Source organism: Rhinatrema bivittatum, chromosome 3 (genome assembly GCF_901001135.1).
Source record: "Rhinatrema bivittatum chromosome 3, aRhiBiv1.1, whole genome shotgun sequence".
Taxonomy (NCBI): Eukaryota; Metazoa; Chordata; class Amphibia; order Gymnophiona; family Rhinatrematidae; genus Rhinatrema; species Rhinatrema bivittatum.
The window spans coordinates 331,170,971-331,192,675 of record NC_042617.1 but is presented as its reverse complement, the minus strand read 5'-3'; the positions used below and the strand labels follow the sequence as shown (position 1 = coordinate 331,192,675).

At 47.8% G+C, this 21,705-nt stretch overlaps 1 protein-coding gene across 1 annotated transcript in view; it reads right to left on the bottom strand.

Moving 5' to 3' along the window:
• Nucleotides 1-21,705, bottom strand: part of PREP (prolyl endopeptidase) — a 488,637-nt gene that overhangs the window by 85,236 nt on the left and 381,696 nt on the right. The window contains exon 12 of the mRNA XM_029595338.1: nt 10,922-11,016. Coding sequence (XP_029451198.1) covers nt 10,922-11,016 — 95 coding nt within the window. The remainder of the gene's footprint in view (nt 1-10,921; nt 11,017-21,705) is intronic.

Genomic DNA, 21,705 nt, shown 5'->3' with positions numbered 1-21,705 from the left:
CGACGGAAAGGCCGGCAGCTCCACTCACTGGTTCAAGTGGAACGAAGAAACTACCTTGGGCAGGAACGAAGGTACCGTCCTAATGGAGACTCCCGAGTCCGTGAAACGCAGAAAAGGCTCCCTCCAAGAGAGCGCCTGAAGCTCAGAGATTCGCCGTGCCGAAGCTATGGCTACCAAGAACACCGCTTTTAGCGTGATGTCCTTGAGGGAGGCCTGCCATAGCGGTTCAAAGGGAGGTCCCCCGAGGGTCTTGAGCACGAGATTGAGATTCCAGGAGGGGTAAGGAAGACGCACCGGTGGTCGCAGGTGCTTGACCCCTTTGAGGAACCTCAAGATGTCTGGGTGAGACGAGGGATCCGTCCTTCCCGTGGTGCGCGCCAGGGAGGCTAACGCAGAGATTTGCACGCGCAGAGAACTGTAGGAGAGCCCCTTCTCCAAACCCTCCTGGAGGAAGGCTAGGATCTGTTGTAGTGAAGCCGTGGTCGCGGAAACCCCGCGTCCGGAGCACCAGCACTCAAACACCTTCCATACCCGAATGTAAGTGACTGATGTTGAATTCTTACGCGCTTTGAGGAGGGTGTCTACGACGGTGACTGCGTAGCCCTTGCGCAGGAGACTCTGTCTCTCAAAAGCCAGGCCGCGAGACAGAAGTGTTCCGCCTGGTCCGAAAATACCGGACCTTGGTGAAGCAGCCGCAGCAGGTGCGAGAGCCGAAGGGGCCCGTCCACCACCATGTTGAGGAGGTCTGCGAACCATGGGCGCCTCGGCCATTCCGGAGCCACGAGGATTACCATCCCCGGATGATTTTCTATCCTTTTTAGAACCTTGCCCACCAATGGCCACGGAGGGAAGACGTACAGGAGGAGCCGGGGCGGCCAGGGGAGGACCAGGGCGTCCACCCCTTCTGCTCCATGATCCCTTCTTCGACTGAAGAACCGAGGAGCCTTCGCGTTGGCGGACATTGCCATGAGGTCCATGGAGGGTGCCCCCCATCGTCGAGTGATGAGCAACATCGCCTCTTCAGAGAGAGCCCATTCCCCGGGGTCTAGCGTCTGACGACTCAAGTAGTTTGCCTGAATGTTGTCTACCCCTGCAATGTGTGAGGCCACTAGGAGGTCGAGGAAACGCTCCGCCCAAGACATGAGCCGTGCCGCTTCGAGGGCCACTAGACGGCTCTTGGTGCCTCCTTGTTGGTTGATGTAAGCTACCGTGGTCGCATTGTCCGAGAGGACCCGAACCGCTCGGTGTCGAAGCAGGGGCAGGAAATGCATGAGCACCAGGCGGACCGCTCTGGTCTCCAGAAGGTTGATCGACCACGTCGCCTGTTCCTTTGTCCACTGCCCCTGGGCCGAACTTCGGAGACAAACTGCCCCCCAACCTGTCAGACTGGCATCGGTAGTGACCACTATCCAATCCGGCGACTCCAAAGGGCAACCTTGAGCCAGACTTCTGGGGATCAGCCACCAGTGTAGGCTGAGCCTGGCGGTCGGCGGAAGGGGGAGTATCGCTTGATAGTCCCGGGAGACCGGTTTCCACTGCGAGAGCAGCTCCATTTGTAGAGGTCTCAGATGCGCGAAGGCCCATGGCACCAGATTGATTGTAAAGGCCATTGAACCTAGGATCTGGAGGTAATCCCATGACGTGTGAGTCGGAAGAGATGCAAAGTGGAGGATTTGCTCCCTCAGAGCTTGAGCCTTGTCCGGGCGTAGGAAGACCTTGCCCTGGGCTGTGTCGAAACGCGCCCCGAGGAAGTCCAACTGTTGAGATGGAAGCAAGCTGCTCTTGCCGAAGTTGACCACCCAGCCGAGAGACTTGAGGAAGTCGACTACCCTGTCGACCGCTTGCTGCCCTTGTGAGAAAGTCTTCGCCCGGATGAGCCAATCGTCCAGGTAAGGGTGTACTAGGATCCCTTCTCGCCGGAGCGCAGCTGCCACTACCATCATGATCTTGGTGAAAGTCCTGGGTGCGGTCGCCAGCCCGAAGGGGAGGGCCTGGAACTGAAAATGCTGGCCCAGTATCTTGAAGCGAAGGAACTTGCGGTGGGCCGGCAGGATCGGAATATGTAAGTAGGCTTCCGTCAGGTCCAGGGAGGCCAGGAACTCTCCCTGATGCACCGCCGCGATGACCGAGCGAAGGGTTTCCATGCGGAACCGGGGAATCCGGAGCACCTTGTTGACTTCCTTGAGGTCTAGAATGGGCCGGAAGGAGCCATCCTTTTTGGGCACCACGAAGTAAATGGAATAATGCCCCGAGCCCACCTCTCCGAAGGGGACGGGCGAGATGGCTCCCAGGGCCAGAAGCCTGTCCAGCGTGCTCCGTACCCCCAGGCGCTTGGGACTGGACCCACAGGGTGAGAAGATGAACCTGTCTTTGGGAAGCCGCAGCAAATCCAATGCGTGTCTTAGAATATCTAGGACCCACTGGTCCGTAGTGATGTTGGCCCACTCCTCGTAGAACAAGGCTATTCTCCCTCCAATCCGAGGTAGAGGGGAGCCTCTGGCAAGCCCTCCCAATCCTGGCATCATTGGGAGGGCTTGCCAGAGGCTCCTCCCTGCGCCGACGAGTCTCTGGGCGATCTGCGGCCATGAAAGGACCGGAGCCACGATTGTGACCTGGCTGAGGGGTTCCTAGGTCCTTGTTGCCTGGAGCCCTGAAATCGCCGTTGAGCGCGAGGACGGTTCCTGGAAAAAGAAGACGACGGACGATACGATCGCTGTCGGTCCTCGGGTAGTCTATGTACCGAATTTTCGCCCAGGGATTTGATTATTTGGTCAAGGTCTTCGCCGAAAAGGAACCTACCTTTGAAGGGTAGGGCCCCCAGGCTAGATTTGGACGAGGCGTCCGCCACCCAGTTCCGTAGCCACAACAGGCGCCGGGCGAAAACTGCTGAAACCATAGTCCTCGCCAGGACCCGCAGTAAATCGTGAAGGGCATCGGCCCCGTAAGCGATGACGGCCTCTAAGCGATCCGCTTGTGCCGCCTCCTCCGGCGGCAATTGCTGGGAAGTGAGAAGCTGCTGTACCCACCGAAGACCGGCTCTCTGGGTAAGAGAGCCGTAGATAGCAGCCCGGACCCCCAGTGCCGAGACCTCAAAGATCTTCTTGAGGCAGACTTCCAATTTCCTGTCCTGTAGGTCCCGAAGGGCCAGTCCCCCCGTCACCGGGATCGTGGTTCGCTTTGTGACGGCGGAGACCGCCGAGTCGACCTTGGGTACCTTCAGCAGGTCCAGAAAATCGCCGGGGAGAGGGTAGAGTTTGTCCATCGCCCTTCCTACCCGGAGGGACGCCTCCGGCGTGTCCCACTCCCGTACCAGCAGGTGGAGAAACGACTCATGAATTGGAAAAGTCCGTGCCAAGGGACGTAGTCCCGCCAAGACAGGGTCCCCTTTCGTGCTGGCTGAGGCGACGGAGGGAGCCGGGGGCCCTGGCGGTTCGACGGGGGGGTCGAGGTCCAATTCCTGGAGGACGTGGGGAATGAGATCCGACCGTTCTTCCTTGCGGAAAATGCGTAGTACCCTCAGGTCGTCACACTCCAGGTGCGCTGCAAGGAGCGAGTCATCATCAGGCGTCCTCGCTGGGTCACCCCCTGGGTCCGGGGCTGGGGCCCCCCCGCTCAGTGGAAGGGCCAGGTGTACCCTGGGACCCGCCCCCACGGCTCCCGGATTGGTGCCCGCCGCCCCCAACAAGCGGGGCACCTTGGCGGGAGTGGGGTCCGCCGGTGGCCCCCCCTTCGGCAGCAGGCTCTGGAGGTACGCCTGGTGCATAAGGACCACAAAGTCAGCCGAGAACCCGGCTGGAGACCCGGGGGGGGGGGGGGGGAAGGGGGGGATCTCTGGGGGGGCCCGGTGTTGCTGGGGGAGGACCCGGGTCCCGAATCGGCGTCGAGCGCGGAGAAAAATCCTGCTGAATCTCCTCAGCATCAGAATCCATGCCGCTTTGCAGCTCCAAGATGGCCGCCGCTCCCGCTCCCGCCAAAGAAGGGGGCGGGGCCATCCCCCCGAGAACCGTGGCGCTCCAAGCGTGGCGGTGACGAAGTTGGCGGAGCTAGGCCGGTCTCCCCCCCAGGGAGACATCTGCCGCAGGAGCCGTCCCGCGATCCGCCCTGCCCCGGGCCACCACAGGAAGGGCACCGGACGCGCTGCATCGCACGGGCCCGGGGGAAAAAAAAATCGCCGGGGCCCAGATCCGGGGAAAACTCGCGCCGCGGGAGGAGCGGGCTCGTGCCGCCCAGGCTCAACTCATCAACCCTCCCCTCAGAAGCGGCAGGGGAATGAAACCTCCTTGTCGCTGTGGCCCCGGGGAATGCTACGTCGCAGGGCCGAGGGGGGGAGGGGTCCGACCGCGGTGCAATCTAGGGGAGAGGCTGGCCCCACCAGCATCCACCTCCTCAATCCAACTGAGTAAGCTGAAAGCAAAAAGAACAGTCAAAAACTTACCCGGAGGAAAAAAGAGAGGAAGGAGGACAGAGAAAGAAACACAGTCCTGCTCGCAAGCCCACCAGGGCTGCAAGGCCCAGGTAGGGAGCTCAGAGGGACTCCTATAAAATTTGAAAGACTTTTTTTTTTTTTAACCCAGACCTGCTTGATCCTATCCTTAAGAAAGAGAACAACAAATGTGGAACAGAATCCACTACTAGGGGAAACAAAGGTTCCCCTCCTCACATCTGCTGGAGTCAGAGAGATACTGGGGATCAGTGGAGGGTGCACCAGCTTATATGCCAGCACCCTCCGAAGTTTGCTCTGACTCCATCTGCTGGACGGGGGACATAACCCACCGTCTGGACTGATCCTAGTACGTACAGGGAATGTTCGCAGGTCCTCTGGCATGGAGTTCCATAGTTTTGGTCCAGTGACTGAAATCGCTCTCTCTCTAGTTTGCGTTATTTACAGATATTGACATTGCTGTGAACCGTTACAGGTCAAACTTCTGTTTGAGCAGGGTGGTATACAAATATAACAACTACATATGTTGCACTGTGCTTATCTTATGCTTTCTTGAATTCCATTATCCAGTGCTGATTTTCTGCCAGGTTGTGCCAAGTTGCCAATCTGGAACTTTTTTTGAACTGCAGCAAATTGCTTCTTTTTCCCCAGTACAGCCAGAGGGAAAGTGGCTCTGACCTGGTGCAGCTTTTTAATGTATTTTTAAGAAAATCCCTCTGCTGTAACCCTTATTGGAAGGCTGCTTCATGCCTTTCTTACAGACCCATATAAAGGAGAGGAATACTAAGGATTTTATTGGTTTTCTCTTCAGCCCAGGAGAGCTGCAGAGCTCTGTCAGACTTGGGAATGTCATCTTTCAATGCGGGAACAGAGGCGACCTACTCTGTAGCGTGAATCCCTTCTGTCTGTGAGATTTATATGAGGTTTCCTTTAAAACTATTCCAGCAGCAGAAGAGACAGAAAGCAGAGTTCAACTGACAGGACACCCAGGAACCTTTTCCGAGCTCTTCAGGAGAATCTGCCAAGTGAAGAGATATCTGGAATCTTTGCTCATGAAATTAGCACACAACAGATTCATGTCTCATTATGCATTTGAGATCAAATACTATTGCTGCAATCCAACTGAAATTTGATTAAATAGGTAAGAGAGCAACGGAGTGGGATATTGCATGTCACAAGAAATGTGATTACAATCTCATTAAAAACAGAGAAGCTACGATCAAATTCAAAATTATTACAGATGGCTCCTTTGTCTCCTACAATAAAATCAGCTTGTGCATTGTTATTACCATTAAGTATTTAACTCCATTATAAAGAAATTTCCTGAACCAAAAGTTCCCTATTACAATAGTACTGAAATCCCTTTACCAGGAAGGCGTTTCCAGCCGCCACCAAAATAATGGTTCTCCTCCAAAAAATAGGGCGAGGATGCTCTTGAAAGTGGGCATAGTAGCATTGACAAAGAATACCTATTCGGTTTTGGAAAGCAGAAAGCTTAGTGTTCAGATGGTACTTTTCCTTCCCAACATATAGATCCCTTCTATTTGTTATTTCTTGCCTGCTGTATTGTGCTACTTTCATACTGCACGTTGCAGATAGGTGTTACCTGTCTGGATGTGATTTCTGTCAGATCCGGTACGCCAAGCAGCATGCCACTATGCAAAAAGGTTCACGTGGCATGTGTCATGGCTGTAACCAATTGCCGCATAACTGAACAGAGACCTTGGGAAAGTCACTTTACCTCAGGTCCCCAGTTACTAAGCTGTGTTAATGAGCAAACGAGCATTAAAAGCCATATTTGATGCATATTATGCATTAATGACACATTAATGTGTGCTACTGTTGTGATCACAAGCAGTGATAATGCTAAAAAAAAAAAAACCTGGCAAAAATTAATGAGCTATGTCGCAGGCAAATGCATGCAAATCAGCTAATTCTTATTAAGATGGTTTAATACAGATCACAATAAACCTTACGATTCATGTACGCCTTGGAAAGTTAACCATACTCAAGAGGTATCATTAAGTTTCCATGAAAGCTCGGCAGGCTGACTTGCCTGCAGACACTCTTACCCCACCCGCCCCATCTCAACTCCATGCATTCAAAACACAATGGGACACCTAGCCCTAAGGGTTAACTTCTGCTCCCAGCAGATTTCCCCCTCGACCCATGACCTCAAAATATCCCTTAAGGTGAGGAGGGTCTGAAAAGCCCTGGGGTGTTACTGGGTGGGGGTGGTGGGGTTGTGCTTTCCTTATCAGTAAGAGGGGAATTTTAAGGTGGTATTTTCGGGGCTGGGAGCAGGGAATCTTCTGCCATGTATGAGAGATGGGGAAATGGGGATTAACACTAGGGACTAGATGCCCCATTTTCCAGTGTGGCTCAGAAATGTGTGTGCATTACTACTGCTGGTAACATATTTTACTGGCGTTAACATGGGATTTACTAATGTGCTTTCATTCATTCACTCATTTAGTGGATTTATAACCCACTCCCAAAGCTTTAGTATATAGGTTCTGGGGGCCAGCTCCCCCAGGAACATACATGGACACTGCTCTCATCCTGGCACCCCTCCTAACCACTGCAATGAAAAGTGGTGGTAGTGGAATGGCCAGGTATGGAGGCAAACGAGCAGAAAGGACATCCCTGCTTGAACCATCACTGGACACTCCAGCCTGATCACAGCTGGAAGGTCGAGAAACAAATCGAGATCGGCACTATGGCTTCAGAGAGGTACGTTTTCCTCTTCCCCATTTCTGGAATAAAGGTCTTGGGTTGCACAAGGACTAGGCTCAGATGTGCGGAGGGTCCACCACAAGGAACCCCTTTTCCATAGAAGTCTGTCTCTATGGGCACTTTGGGAGTGGAAGGACCTAGCAGGTGAGCATCCCAGCTTCAGTACTTGCTTCTTTTATGCCTTCCTGTTAGAATAGCATTTAAAAATGCTAATGTGTCTCAGCTCTTTATATAGATGCTTTAGAGACATTTCATCTGGAAATAGAAGTAAATGTTAATAGCAGCATGTCCTTTTTCTTCCGTTTTTGCTTAAAGGGATGCTGCTAAATTTTGTGAAGACTCTCCTGAAGCAGGAATGGTAGTATTAAAACACTAGTTGTGTCAGATTGTCGCACTAGCAGTACATAGTTTTTGAATTAAAAGTTTGGACTAGAATGGTAAATGATTATAGCATATATTTGTGCACTAAAAAACTGGTCCTTATATAGTACCTTTTTTGAAGCATTCTGAAGCTGTCTTGGCTGAATTTATTTAGAGGAAATTATTTGATTACCACTTTTGTCTTTGATTATTTTGTATTTGCCTGTGGGTGACATTGAAGCTTTTTACCTTTTTTTTTTTTTTAATGAACAAGCTCTGCTAAATTTTTTATTGCATGAGTTTAATTACAAACTTCAAGACAAGCTTCATTAAGAGAAATCAACGAGCTTGATTTCCAGAAACACTGAGAAATATAAACAATTAAAGGAAAGCTTCCAAATAGGTCAATCATAGCCCAGGAAAACAAAAAAAGTGTGCATATGTGTGGGGGGAGCAACAAGAGAGAAGGAAAACTCAGAAGAAGCTATAACTGGCCTGTTTTACCCAAGATGTCCACCTCCAGCACTGGAAGAACTCAGCTTCTTAGAGTCCAAAAGAACCCCTATGCTGAAGTGAGTCACCAAAAATATAATTCACATTCTGAAACTTTGCAAGGCATTTACAGAGATATCGAAGACAAAATTCTGTGCTAAGCCTGGCACATTATCAGAAACAACTTACTCTTCTTCTGAGTTGGTCAGGAAAAACACAGATCCTATGACCAAAAAATACTGCTTGCTTGTTACGAAAACACAAAAGCATCACCAATACAAATGATGCCAGAACAGCTCTATTAACTCTTCTTGTTGCAGAGATATTTCCAAAAACCCTCTGAGACTGAGGCTCTTCATCGACAGCTATGTTTCTCCCCGTTTCACACCTTCACAGAGGCAAAAAACAGATTTTATTCATGAGAAGGTTGGAATATATTGGAATGCTGAGAAAGGCAGAGGACCTCGTTGTCATCTTGGGGGAAATCTGGACAATGAAGGTTTAAATGTCTTGTTTGGTTCTCCAACAGTTCCAGCTTACAGTGAATCAGGGCCTTATCTTGATTCACAGTAGCAGTAAGGCCTTAAGCTAAGAGATGCTGCGCTCAAGTGCCTCGATCTTACGTTTATGCTCAAGGAAAAGAATTTCTTTTTTTTTTTAATTCTTTATTTATCACTTTTTAACATCTTTACAAGAAAATCTAAAGTAACAATTTTCTATTCCAACAACATTATACTATACTCATTACTTGCATCCTTTCACTTATATTTTCTTATTTGTAGTCCACAATACTAAAATGCTGATCTCAAAATATTTATACAAAGGAAAATCAATACTTGTAATTATACAAAACATTACTGTATTTTAGTAAAAATATTCCCCCAATCTGGACCACTTTTGGTCTTAACAACAGAAATTGTTGCCTCCTTTTCTGTGTTCGTTTTGACACATCCGGATATATTCTCACCTTTAGTTTATAGAATTCCTCAAGACGATATTTGAAAAATAATCTTAATATCTAATCTCTATCTGGCTCTAAGACAAAGGACACTATCAGGGTTGCTGCCTGTACCAGTTCAGTATCAGATGTCTCCAAAATATGTGACAAATCTAAGTTTAGAGAAAAAGTATCCATAATTTGTCTACCTTCTTGATTAGATTCCAAATTCTCCTGTTTTTTATATGGCATTAAGTAATATACTTTTGCAGTTGGAGGGATCAATTCTTCAGAAATTTTTAATATTTCAACAAAATATTTTTTTTATTATATCTTTTGGTGCTATATGAGGCAATTTTGGGAAATTTATAAATCTCAGATTCTTCCTTCTATTAACATTTTCTAGATTTTCAACTTTCATTTGCAACACTTTATTTTCTGCTATTATCGAATCCTGAAGAGGTTTCCATTTGCAAATGTCCACCTTAACTTTTTCCATTTCTTTAGTTGTTATATTTTTACATTTTTCCAAATTAATCACTCTTTCTGGTATCTTATTAACTTTGGTCACAATAGGATTTATTTGTGTGGACATAGACATAGAAAGCCCAGTAATCACATCCCATATTGTATCCAATGTAATCAATTTGGGTCTTGCCAGCACTGGGGGGTTAAATTCCTCTAATGAACAATCACCTGCATTACTGCTTTCTCCTTGTGATCCCTGATTTTCTTCTTCTACAGATAGGGTTACCATATTTGGTCGTCCCTCTCCAGATTCTCCGGGACTTACTGACCCTGCTCCCAAAGCTGCATCGGCACCTTCCGCATATGCAGCTTTAGGCAGTACTTCTCGGGCTCGGGAGAGTGCCGGGTTGGTTGGTGGTTCCCTATAAATCGAGGACAATGATGTTGAATGGTCTGGTGGAGTGGACGCTTGAAAACCTATGTCCACTTCTCCCAACAGCGACCCATCCGATTTATTATCCCGTTGCACATGGGCATCCATAGGTCCTAGAACTCGAGCTACCGGAGAGTTAGCAGGGTCTAATCTCTCCTTAGCTCTCCATTTCCTGGCAGTGTGAGGCATTATTAATCCAAAAAACCCCCCAAAAAAACCTAAACACCTTGGAGCCCAATATTTGTTACAAAGTACATATTTAGAACAGCATCAAGTCCTTACTGGGGCTTTGAGAAAGAGAAATACTTAGTAACGAATATATTAGAGAGACAGTACCTTAACTTGATTGTAGTATTCATCAGATTTTAAAACAAAGCCGCACGCCCCTTTGGAGCGCGCGGCGGCGGCATGCGCCGCAAGGGGGTCGATTTTAAAGGCCTCTCTTGGTGCAGGCAATCGATGTCACACGCCCCAGCTGATCCCCGTCGGGGCCGGCGAAACCTGCACCCCCGGAAGGCCACTGGAGCTCCTCTCTCCTTCACAAATCCTTTTCCTCTCTGCCCCGATGACAAGCCGCAAGGGGGTGGATTTTAAAGGACTCTCTTGGTGCAGGCAATCGACGTCACACGCCCCAGCTGATCCCCATCGGGGCCGGCGAAACCTGCACCCCCGGAAGGCCACTGGAGCTGCTCTCTCCTTCACAAATCCTTTTCCTCTCTGCCCCCCAAGGAAAAGAATTTCATGGCTAATAAATTCAACTTCAACCCTTGGTGCATGTGCGCTATCATATGGCCCATATACGTGTGTATATTTTTCAGCATTAAACCACTGCTCCAAGACTCAGGTTTATCCCACCAAAAACATTGAGATTTTGGTACAGTAGCAGTTATTTAAAGTGGTTTCATAGCACTTTTGGCAACAAGCTGTACAGACAGCTTTCATATTTTATAAAATAGAAACACGTGAGATGAACTGGAAAAGCGAATGCAAATTCATTTATACATCTGTAACTCACATGGCTGACATTATTTTGTTTCAAGTAAAAATCTTTTACCTTTGTGCCAAGTCTCCCCATATTCGCCACCACCTCGAATATTGGCTACAGCCAGAACACCACCTAGATGCCTCACAAAGATTAGTCTGGACACACTGAAAAACAGAACATTGAAGAGCTGGGTTATTTTTAACGGAACTTGATTTGAAAACATACACAAGAAAATACCCAAAGCTGAATAAGCTGCTGGATGTGCAGGAAGCTCACTTGTGGGCATAACACTGCACACTGCAGAAACATTTATACATGCTGGATTCCAAGATCCTGCCTACTATATACTGTACACAGTGTTTTGCACTGCATGCTTGCCCAATACTATATTTTAAGAAAGCAGAGTTGCTTACCTGTAACAGGTGTTCTCAGACGACAGCAGGATGCAAGTCCTCACACATGGGTGGCAGCATCCGATGGAGCCCGGCACAGAAAACTTATCTCAAAGTTTCTAGAACTTTGACTAGGCATACTGAGCATGCTCAGCATAGCATGCCCTATACTACGTGTCCACGCAGGGTCCCTTCAGTCTCATAATACAGAATTCAAGAATAACCCATGCAGTGGAAACCCAACTCCACAGGGAGGCGGGTGGTTTTCATGAGGACTGGCATCCTGCTATCCTTGGAGAACACCTATTACAGATAAGCAATTTTGCTTTCTCTGAGAACAAGGCCTGGAGCTCACTGACCCTGCATGCTGAAGTGATCACCACCAAAAATATGACCTTTCTGCCTGAGGTAATACTACCCTCCTCTGCCTCAACCCTGCAACAATCGCAGGCCCCTCACAGCTGCCTCAGGCAACAGAGGGCCCCAAAGTCCCAGCAGGCACCTCAGTCAACTCCTTGGATGTATTTTTGCCTGGACTGCAGGAAGCACAGCCACATCTGTTTTATCCATTGTAAAGGATCTTCTGGTCGGGAGTAGGCTGCAGTTCTACATGAACCGATGGCTCAATATAAAGAGAACATGGCTGGCCTAGGCGGAGGTCCATATATCGGTGGTCTGGATTTAGCCTGCTCATTTCTAGGGCAACCCACAGACAACGTCACAGGATGAGGGTGAAAGGGAGTAAACTCGGGAGTAATCTAAGGTAGGGGTGCTCAAACTGATCCTAAAAGCCCCCCCAGCCAGGCAGGTTTTCAGGATTTCCCTAATGAATAGGCATGAGATGTATTTGCATCACTACCTCCTGTGAATGCAAAATATTTCTCATGCATATTCATTAGGGGAATCCTGAAAACCTGATTGGCTAGGAGGCCCATAGGACCAATTTGAGCACCTCTGATTTAAAGAAATCTCTTTCCAGAAAAGGTGGTGGAACAGCCTCCCAGTGGAGGTGATGGAGAAGAGGACAGTATCTGATTTCAAGAAAGCTCAGGGGATCTCTGAGGGAGCGACAGGCATTGTAGAGCAGAGCAGTTGGTACAGATGAACAAACTCTGATAAGCTCTATGATGTTTTTCTACCATCATGTTTCTGTGTTTTTATTTAAAAACATCCAAGTAGTGCAAGAGATCCCTCGATGTCGAAGGAGACAGCACTGTCAGTGCAAGGCTCCACTGGAGTGGGTACTTTCTCAAGTCCAAGACAGGCACAGTCTGTTTCCTTATTGACGAATTCCCTGGAATAGTGCCGGGTACTTTGTATTAGTCAGATCTACAGTCTCAGCACAGTCAAGGGTGACTGACATCCTGTTGTCCTTGGAGACAGGGCCGGCGCATCCCATTAGGTGAACTAGATGGTTGCCTTGGGCACCAACCATTAGTGGGCGCCAAAGAGCAGCCATATGGATTCTCAGCTGACCCCTGAAAAGATGCCCTCTGGCCCTCACCGAGAGCCTCGACATGAGCCGGGCCAGCACCGGCTTCGGCGGGAAGGCCCTGGCTCATGCTCCGTGGGCTCTCCACCACGGATGCCCCTGCACTGAATGACAACTGCAAGAGGTGAGCGCACGCACTCCCCTTCCTCCTGCTCCCCGGGCACCAGCCAGAGCTTCTCGCTCCCTCGCAGGCACTGACAGTTCGCCAGCCGTGTGGAAACCTGGGTCCCCCCTCACCTGCGGTAACCTGGACCCCAGCTCGCACCGCCTCCCGCCATCTTGCTTCGGAAGTACCGTCGCTCTTATAAATATTACTATTAATATCATAAAAATCCAACAGAGCAACAACTTATACAACATACAACACAAATGTTATAAACTCACTAGCTGTACTGATCCCTTTCAAGGGCCCACAAAGCTAGTCTGCGCTTCTTTCCTTGATGCTTTGTTTGGTCTCTCATCTCTCCCTTTGCGTCTGCTCTTGAGAGTGTGAAGGATGGTATCTTGGCAATACTGCAACCCTCCTGACCATGTTCCTATCCACTACTGATTTAGACTATGATAGTAGAAAGGACCATTAAGTCCATCCAGTCTGTCCAGCCCCACCTACAGTGCAACATCACAGACCCCAGTCCTTCATGGGCCCTCCCATCACTTGTCACCATGGATCCTCTGCGCTTTTCCCATGCTTTTCTGAATTCATCTTCAACCATCTTTAGTAGAAGTCCATACAATGTATCTATTACCCCTTTTTGAATAATTCAAATTTGTTGTAATATATAAAAGAAAAAGCTAAACAGCATGGAAAGGAGGGGTCATGGGAGAAGGATGACTCAGGAGTAATTGAAAAATATTTCTTTAAAAAAAAAAGATGGTTAATGTATGTTACAGCCTAGCAGTGACAAGGACCGTATCTAAATTAAAAAAAAGAAAGGGATGAGCCAGAGGAATGTGGAGGGAGTGGTGGGGATTATACAGCTGACCAGTTGGTGTACATGGGCAGACTAGATAGGCTGTATGGTCTTTTTCTGCTGTCATTTTTCTCTTGATATAATAAAACAGAATACCATAAAATGGTCGGCCCTAACCATAAGCAAGAATTACTGTAGAGGAGGGAAGCGGGCCTGATTTCTGGTTCCTGTTGGTTCTCAAGAAAAACTTTAAGCTTTAAATGTCATTGGAGATTTAGGAAGTAATTTTCAAAGGAGCTGCACATGTAAAAGTAGCATACAGTATAGCTATTTTCAAAAGTCCATTTATGTGTGCCAAACCTTTTGACAATTCAGCTCTATGGAGTGAATTTTCAAAGGAGTTACAAGTAAAAAGTAGCAATTTTCAAAAGCTATTTACGCATGTAAAATCTTTTGAAAATTACCTCCTTAGGATTCAATGTAATCCACTTTGAAGTGCTGAAAAAAGTGCAAAAAGCAGAATATAAATCTAAATAAATAAATAAAAATAAATTCATTCTAAAGTAGTGCAAAAAAAAAAAAAAGTCTACAAGTCAGCTTGCAGTGTTTGAAAAACGTACACCTTTGGCTCAATGATTTAATTTATTGCAGCAACTGTGAAGGGAAATAAAAACTAGCCGAGAAAAGCAAGCAGGCTAAAACTTTGGCATAAAGCATTTTGGTACTTCTGGCCATAAAGACTGCATTTATGGAAAGGGAAACTATTCCAGGGAAGTCTTTTGCACAAGATCTTGCCTGCAGAATTACTTCCCCTTCTAGTAGTTGCAGGAAATTAAATCCTTAGGCAAAGCTAAGTATAACTGCGCAGACACAGCGTTTTCCACACGCTATTACCCCTTACTGTATAATGTGTAATAATAGCGCGTCGAAAACGCTGCACCATACAAATCGGCCTGATTGACAGAGTTTGATGAAGGAAACAATTCTGGACGCTCCAGACAGCCTTCCTATGAGGTAGGACTGGGCCAACAGGATGACTTAGCTAGGTTTTAGAAGATCTTTACATCAATAAGCAGCACCATGTTGCAGGATGGTGTAGCTTCCTTGCATGTAACCCATTGATTAGATGGTCCTTGGGTATTATTTTTGATTAAGGGAGCAAAGGATTCACTTTTGAAGAAATTGCTACTGTTGGTGACTTTCTCCATGAAGAAGGGTCTTTCTCCTTAGTGGTTTAGTTTATTAACTTATTCCAATTTTTCCATAAACACCAAGTGGTTTACAATAAAAAGAAATCATACAATACATAATAAAAAAGAGATGTTAAATACATAAAATCATCCTATAAAATTTTAAAACAGAAACTAGAATTCTTAAAATGAAAACTAAAACCAGTAAAACTATTTTTAAAGAAAAAGTACAATCAAGCAATGGTTCACTGCCAATTAAAATAGACAATTGTCCACCCTGTTCTGAAAAGGGCAAGTTTGGATCAACAGGAAGAGAAAAATTTCCAACCCATCTTACATTTGCCCTGTTTGAGAAGGATTATTGAAAAATGAGTGACCATGCAGTTGTTGGATTTTATGAATATCAGTCTCTGTTGGACAGGTTCCAGTAAGGTTTCTGGAGAAATATTCAGACCCTGTGACTACAATGAGGGAGCAGGACACAATAGGGCCGGAGTGGCCAGTGAGGGCATGGGGAGGGGTAGCTCACTAGGGACAGAGAGTAGGATCAGGATAGGGAGGAGGAGTTGAGGGGGGGGAGAGAGGGAAAGAGGGAGGAGAGAGGGGTCGGGCAGCTCGCAACTGGCCGAGGTGGGGAATTCAAAAGGGTGCCTTGCTACCAGGGGCACCCTTTTGCCTTGGCTTGGCTATATGGTGGCAATCTATATTGAGGGAGAAAAGGATCCCTCAGTGGCCATCTTGACTGAGGGAAGGTGGCCATCTTTATTGGGGACAGCAAGTACTCCCTTCAGCAGACATCTTTAATTAGGGCAGTGTAAGCAATACCAAAAAAAAAAAGAGAGGCTAATGCATGAGCAGGCTGGCGATGCAATGTCTTGCATGGCATGGTGACATAAGAACATAAGAAAATGCCATACTGGGTCAGACCAAGGGTCCATCAAGCCCAGCATCCTGTTTCCAACAGTGGCCAATCCAGGCCATAAGAACCTGGCAAGTACCCAAAAACTAAGTCTATTCCATGTAACCATTGCTAATGGCAGTGGCTATTCTCTAAGTGAACTTAGTAGCAGGTAATGGACTTCTCCAAGAACTTATCCAATCCTTTTTTAAACACAGCTATACTAACTGCACTAACCACATCCTCTGGCAACAAATTCCAGAGTTTAATTGTGCGTTGAGTAAAAAAGAACTTTCTCCGATTAGTTTTAAATGTGCCCCATGCTAACTTCATGGAGTGCCCCCTAGTCTTTCTACTATCCGAAAGAGTAAATAACCGATTCACATCTACCCGTTCTAGACCTCTCATGATTTTAAACACCTCTATCATATCCCCCCTCAGTCGTCTCTTCTCCAAGCTGAAAAGTCCTAACCTCTTTAGTCTTTCTTCATAGGGGAGTTGTTCCATTCCCCTTATCATTTTGGTAGCCCTTCTCTGTACCTTCTCCATCGCAATTATATCTTTTTTGAGATGCGGCGACCAGAATTGTACACAGTATTCAAGGTGCGGTCTCACCATGGAGCGATACAGAGGCATTATGACATTTTCCGTTTTATTCACCATTCCCTTTCTAATAATTCCCAACATTCTGTTTGCTTTTTTGACTGCCGCAGCACACTGTACCGACGATTTCAATGTGTTATCCACTATGACACCTAGATCTCTTTCTTGGGTTGTAGCACCTAATATGGAACCCAACATTGTGTAATTATAGCATGGGTTATTTTTCCCTATATGCATCACCTTGCACTTATCCACATTAAATTTCATCTGCCATTTGGATGCCCAATTTTCCAGTCTCACAAGGTCTTCCTGCAATGTATCACAATCTGCTTGTGATTTAACTACTCTGAACAATTTTGTGTCATCTGCAAATTTGATTATCTCACTCGTCGTATTTCTTTCCAGATCATTTATAAATATATCGTACTGCCAATGTCTCCTTTCTCTTTGGAGCCAACCGAAAAATTTGCTGCAGTGGCTGTTTGGAACTTCAATGCTGGAAGTGAAAAACAAGTAAAACGAAGCAGGAATACCATTTTTTTTTTTTTAAAATAACGACCATCCCCTGGCGCAACAGCCGAACCCCTACACAGTATGACCCCATGCACGTGCTGGCAAAGCAAGGGCAGTAGCCCCAAAGAACGAGAAGCCAAGGAAGGAAAGAGCATGAAAGACTAGGGATGTGAATCGTTTTAGGACGATTAAAATTATCGTCCGATAATTTTAATATCGTCTTAAACCGTTATGGAACACAATACAATACAGATTCTAACGATTTATCGTTATAAATCGTTAGAATCGTGAGCCGGCACACTAAAACCCCTAAAACCCACCCCCGACCCTTTAAATTAAATCCCCCACCCTCCCGAACCCCCCCCCAAATAACTTAAATAACCTGCGGGTCCAGCGGCGGTCCGGAACGGCAGCGGTCCGGAACGGGCTCCTGCTCCTGAATCTTGTCGTCTTCAGCCGGCGCCATTTTCCAAAATGGCGCCGAAAAATGGCGGCGGCCATAGACGAAAAAGATTGGACGGCAGGAGGTCCTTCCGGACCCCCGCTGGACTTTTGGCAAGTCTCGTGGGGGTCAGGAGGCCCCCCACAAGCTGGCCAAAAGTTCCTGGAGGTCCAGCGGGGGTCAGGGAGCGATTTCCCGCCGCGAATCGTTTTCGTACGGAAAATGGCGCCGGCAGGAGATCGACTGCAGGAGGTCGTTCAGCGAGGGTTCCGGCGCCTCGCTGAACGACCTCCTGCAGTCGATCTCCTGCCGGCGCCATTTTCCGTACGAAAACGATTCGCGGCGGGAAATCGCTGCCTGACCCCCGCTGGACCTCCAGGAACTTTTGGCCAGCTTGTGGGGGGCCTCCTGACCCCCACGAGACTTGCCAAAAGTCCAGCGGGGGTCCGGAAGGACCTCCTGCCGTCCAATCTTTTTCGTCTATGGCCGCCGCCATTTTTCGGCGCCATTTTGGAAAATGGCGCCGGCTGAAGACGACAAGATTGAGGAGCAGGAGCCCGTTCCGGACCGCCGCTGGACCCGCAGGTTATTTAAGTTATTTGGGGGGGGGGTTCGGGAGGGTGGGGGATTTAATTTAAAGGGTCGGGGGTGGGTTTTAGGGGGTTTTAGTGTGCCGGTTTTTCGATTTTTCGATTTTTAACGATGTTCCGGCGAGGGATGGGGTTCGGGAGGGTGGGGGATTTAATTTAAAGGGTCGGGGGTGGGTTTTAGGGGGTTTTAATGTGCCGGTTTTTCGATTTTTCGATTTTTAACGATTTTTAACGATTTTTCACGATATTTTACCCCCCCAAACGGCAACAATACGATTCCCTCCCCCTCCCAGCCGAAATCGATCGTTAAGACGATCGAGGACACGATTCACATCCCTATGAAAGACTAACAGAACCTTGAACCCAGTGCCGCTAGGAAGAAGAAGATAGTCTAACCGGGATACCTCCCTGTAGCAATAAAGGCACCTCCCGGACAAATCAGTCAGACACTGAGGAACTCATGTCGGACCTTTGTCAGCAGGCGGAGATGCATGGGACAGACTGGCTGCGGTAACGCATGGTGAGCCCAGCAGAAGGCGATAATCCTCCCTCACCAAAAAGCCGTATGAGTCCTCAATTGGGGGACAAAGGTAAGGCGACAGTCACACAGAGCGATTCTGACTCTGATTCATCCTGACAGAAGCGATGAAGATCTAGCTCTTGCTACAGTTATGCAGAACACTTTAAAATCTTTTAAGAAGAAACGGTCGACTGGGAGAGCTGGCTCAGTCACAAGAGTTTGGGGCACAGGGTGCAGGGTTCTGCAAACCTCCTGATGCCCCCCCTTGGGCAATCAGTTTCGACCCCTATGCTCAAGAAGGAAGTTATGTGTGGGGTTAGCTCTCTCGCTTACAGTGTTCCCAAGAAAATTAAGAAAAAAATATGGAAACGGGAATTTACAGACATATTCTCCATGTTAATAAAGGATCTGGACGAGGGAGAGCGTGAAGCATGGGAAAAGAAGGGGGATGAAGTAAAAGAGAAGAGACCCAAAATTTAAAAAAACATACACATATTCATAAGCGTAGTAGTGTAGCTTGAGCCAGAACATGCCCCCATTTTATTAGATACCTGAACACAATCATGAAGGCACATAAGCGGGGTGGATGGGCTTGGCTGAACTATGACATTAAGTTCCGAAAAAGCAGGGCCCAAGACAGCTCTAACTCCTGCAGGCACAGGGTGTTGGACCTTTGGCTAGACTAGATGTCGACTCACAGGGCAATCATTGAGAGGCCAGCTTTCAACACAGGTACCTCAAGGGATAGGATGTCATAGCCCCCTGAGGGGAGGCGGGTTTTATGCAGGCAATTCAATGCTGGTCATTGCACAAGAGCCAACTGCAAATTCAAACACATTTCCTCCTGCTGTGGACTTGGTCCACACTCGGCAAATCAACGCTGAGGCATGAGAGATCGTAGGCAGCAACCCCTACCGCTGTGCGCGGCGCTAAAGGCCTTAGCGCCAACACGTTCAGCATCAATGCCATGAAGCCTTGGCTGCAGCTCTACCCTCTATGAAGTAAGGCTGCGGAGCTCACAGTGGGTTTCCCCATCCCGTGCCATTCTGACCCATCAGCCCAGGCTCTCTCCGTTCACAATGCGCAATAGTTATCAGTGCATGAGGCTGAAGCAGAGAAAAAGATCTCTTCCGAACTCGAGCTGGGCAGATTCATGGGCCCCTTTGCATTTCCCCCTTTCCCGAATATGATGATATCCCCCCTTTAGGAATGGTCCTGAAGAAGGAGCACGGGAAGATTAGGCTCATTCACAATTTATCCTATCTGCCAGGGAATTCTGTGAATGATCTGATTGACCCTTTGTTGTGTTCTGTATCTTATGTATCGTTCGATTTGGCGATAGCAATTATCAGGGAAGCAGGCAATTAGGTTGAGCTGGCAAAGGCGGACACAGAGTCGCGTTTCCGCTTTTGCCGGTTCACCTGAATCCTTTTACCTCCTGGATTTTCAGTTTAAAGGCCAGTTCTGTTATGATAGGTGCATCCCGATGGGCTGCTCGATGATATGTGCCTACTTTGGGCTGTTTAGCTCCTTTCTACAGTGGGTAGTTGAGCAGCAGTCAGGGTCCACACGAATGGTACCCTATTTCAATGATTTCCTATTCATAGGTACGCATGCACTAGACTGCGAACACCTAAAAGCCGCATTCCAGGCCATCGTGAAGGAGTTCGGCATTCCGCTAGCTAAGGAGAAAATGGAAGGGCTTCCAGATCGATATCCTGCTTGGGAATAGAGTTAGACGTGGAAGTGCAGATCTCGAGATTACCAAGCGATACGGTTTTGAAACTATGCAAGGCTATTAGGGATTTAGGTAGTGCCAAAAAAGCTACTTTGCACCAGTTTCAGTCCCTTATAGGGCTTCTCAGCTTTGCATCCAGAGTTATCCCAATGGGAAGGGCTTTCCTGCACAGGTTAACCCTGGACATATATGAAACATCATTGCATTAGGGTTACTAAACCCATCAGGCAGGACTTGAATATATGGGACCTTTTTCTATGGGATTTCAATGGGTGACCTTTTGGCAAGACCTCACAGATGCATCAGGCGGCAAAGGTTTCAGCATATACTTCAGGGGAGCCTGGTGTGCTGAACTTTGTCCTCCAAGTTGGCACGAGGGTGGAATTATCAGGGACCTGACATTTTTGGAGCTCATTAGACAGTTAGTGTTTACGTGCTTGCATTATAATATTACATGCTGCGCAGCACACATCCCTGAATAACATTGCCGATTCACTTTCACACATCCAGTGGGCGACTTTCAGATGCTACGGTCTAGAGACGCATTGTCTTCCAACCTTTATACCAGAGGAGATTTGGCAGCTTGGTCCCCTGACCTTTGGGAGTTGATCTTAGATTCTCTGGCTGAAAATATGAGGAAGAGCTATTGCCAAGCATTGGTCAACTTCCAGACCTTCCTGGGAGATGAAGCCGGGTCAGGGAAATGGCCCATACCACCTGCCTCATTGATCAAATACATTCTGCACTATAAGGAACAGGGCACTGCCAGATCTTCAGTAGCCACCCGTCTGGCAGGCCTATTGTTCTTTTCCTGAGTGTTGGGATTCCTCAGCTGTTCTGAGCTATTTCAGGTGAAAAGACTCATGACAGGATGGGCAAAGGAAAAAGGCAGACCTTGGGACTTAAGGTGACCCATCACGCACAACCTGTTGACTCGCTTCCTGGTGGCTCTTGAAGCCGCCTGTTTTGATGGCTTTGAGGCCTGCCTTTTTCGCTGTGCTTTCTTGTTGGCATTTTATGCAGTGCCATATGTGGTAAATTAGCAGCCCAGTCAGCTGAGAAGGCAGGTGTAGCTAGTTTACAGATGGCTGATGTAGCTCTCTAGAGCAAAAAAAACTGGTGCCCGATCTGTTGTACAAAACTCTATCTAGGGCTGCACCCTCCTCTCGGCGGGCAGCTGTTGATACATGCTGATAGTAGCCTGATTACACAATATCAATTCTGGAAAGAGCTATGTTTACCATTGCAGGCTAGTAGCGTATCTATGGAAGGTTATGGGACTCATTCCTTCCGTACTGGGGCAGCTACCATGGGGGCTGAGCTGGGTCTGTGTCTTAAGGAGATGATGTCCATTGGAAGATGGCGTTCAGGGAGGTTCAGTTTATGTCAGGTTGGAAGAATATTTTCGCTGTTAGTCTTGCAACTTGTGTTGTCTATTACAGGTTCGATGTCACGTATGTGCTTCGTCTGTATAATAGGGCTCTCTTGATTGCAGTGGGTTTATAGGAGAGCCATTGATCGAACTGGGAGCGAGCACCAGTGCATGGCCCCCCATCGCCTGTCA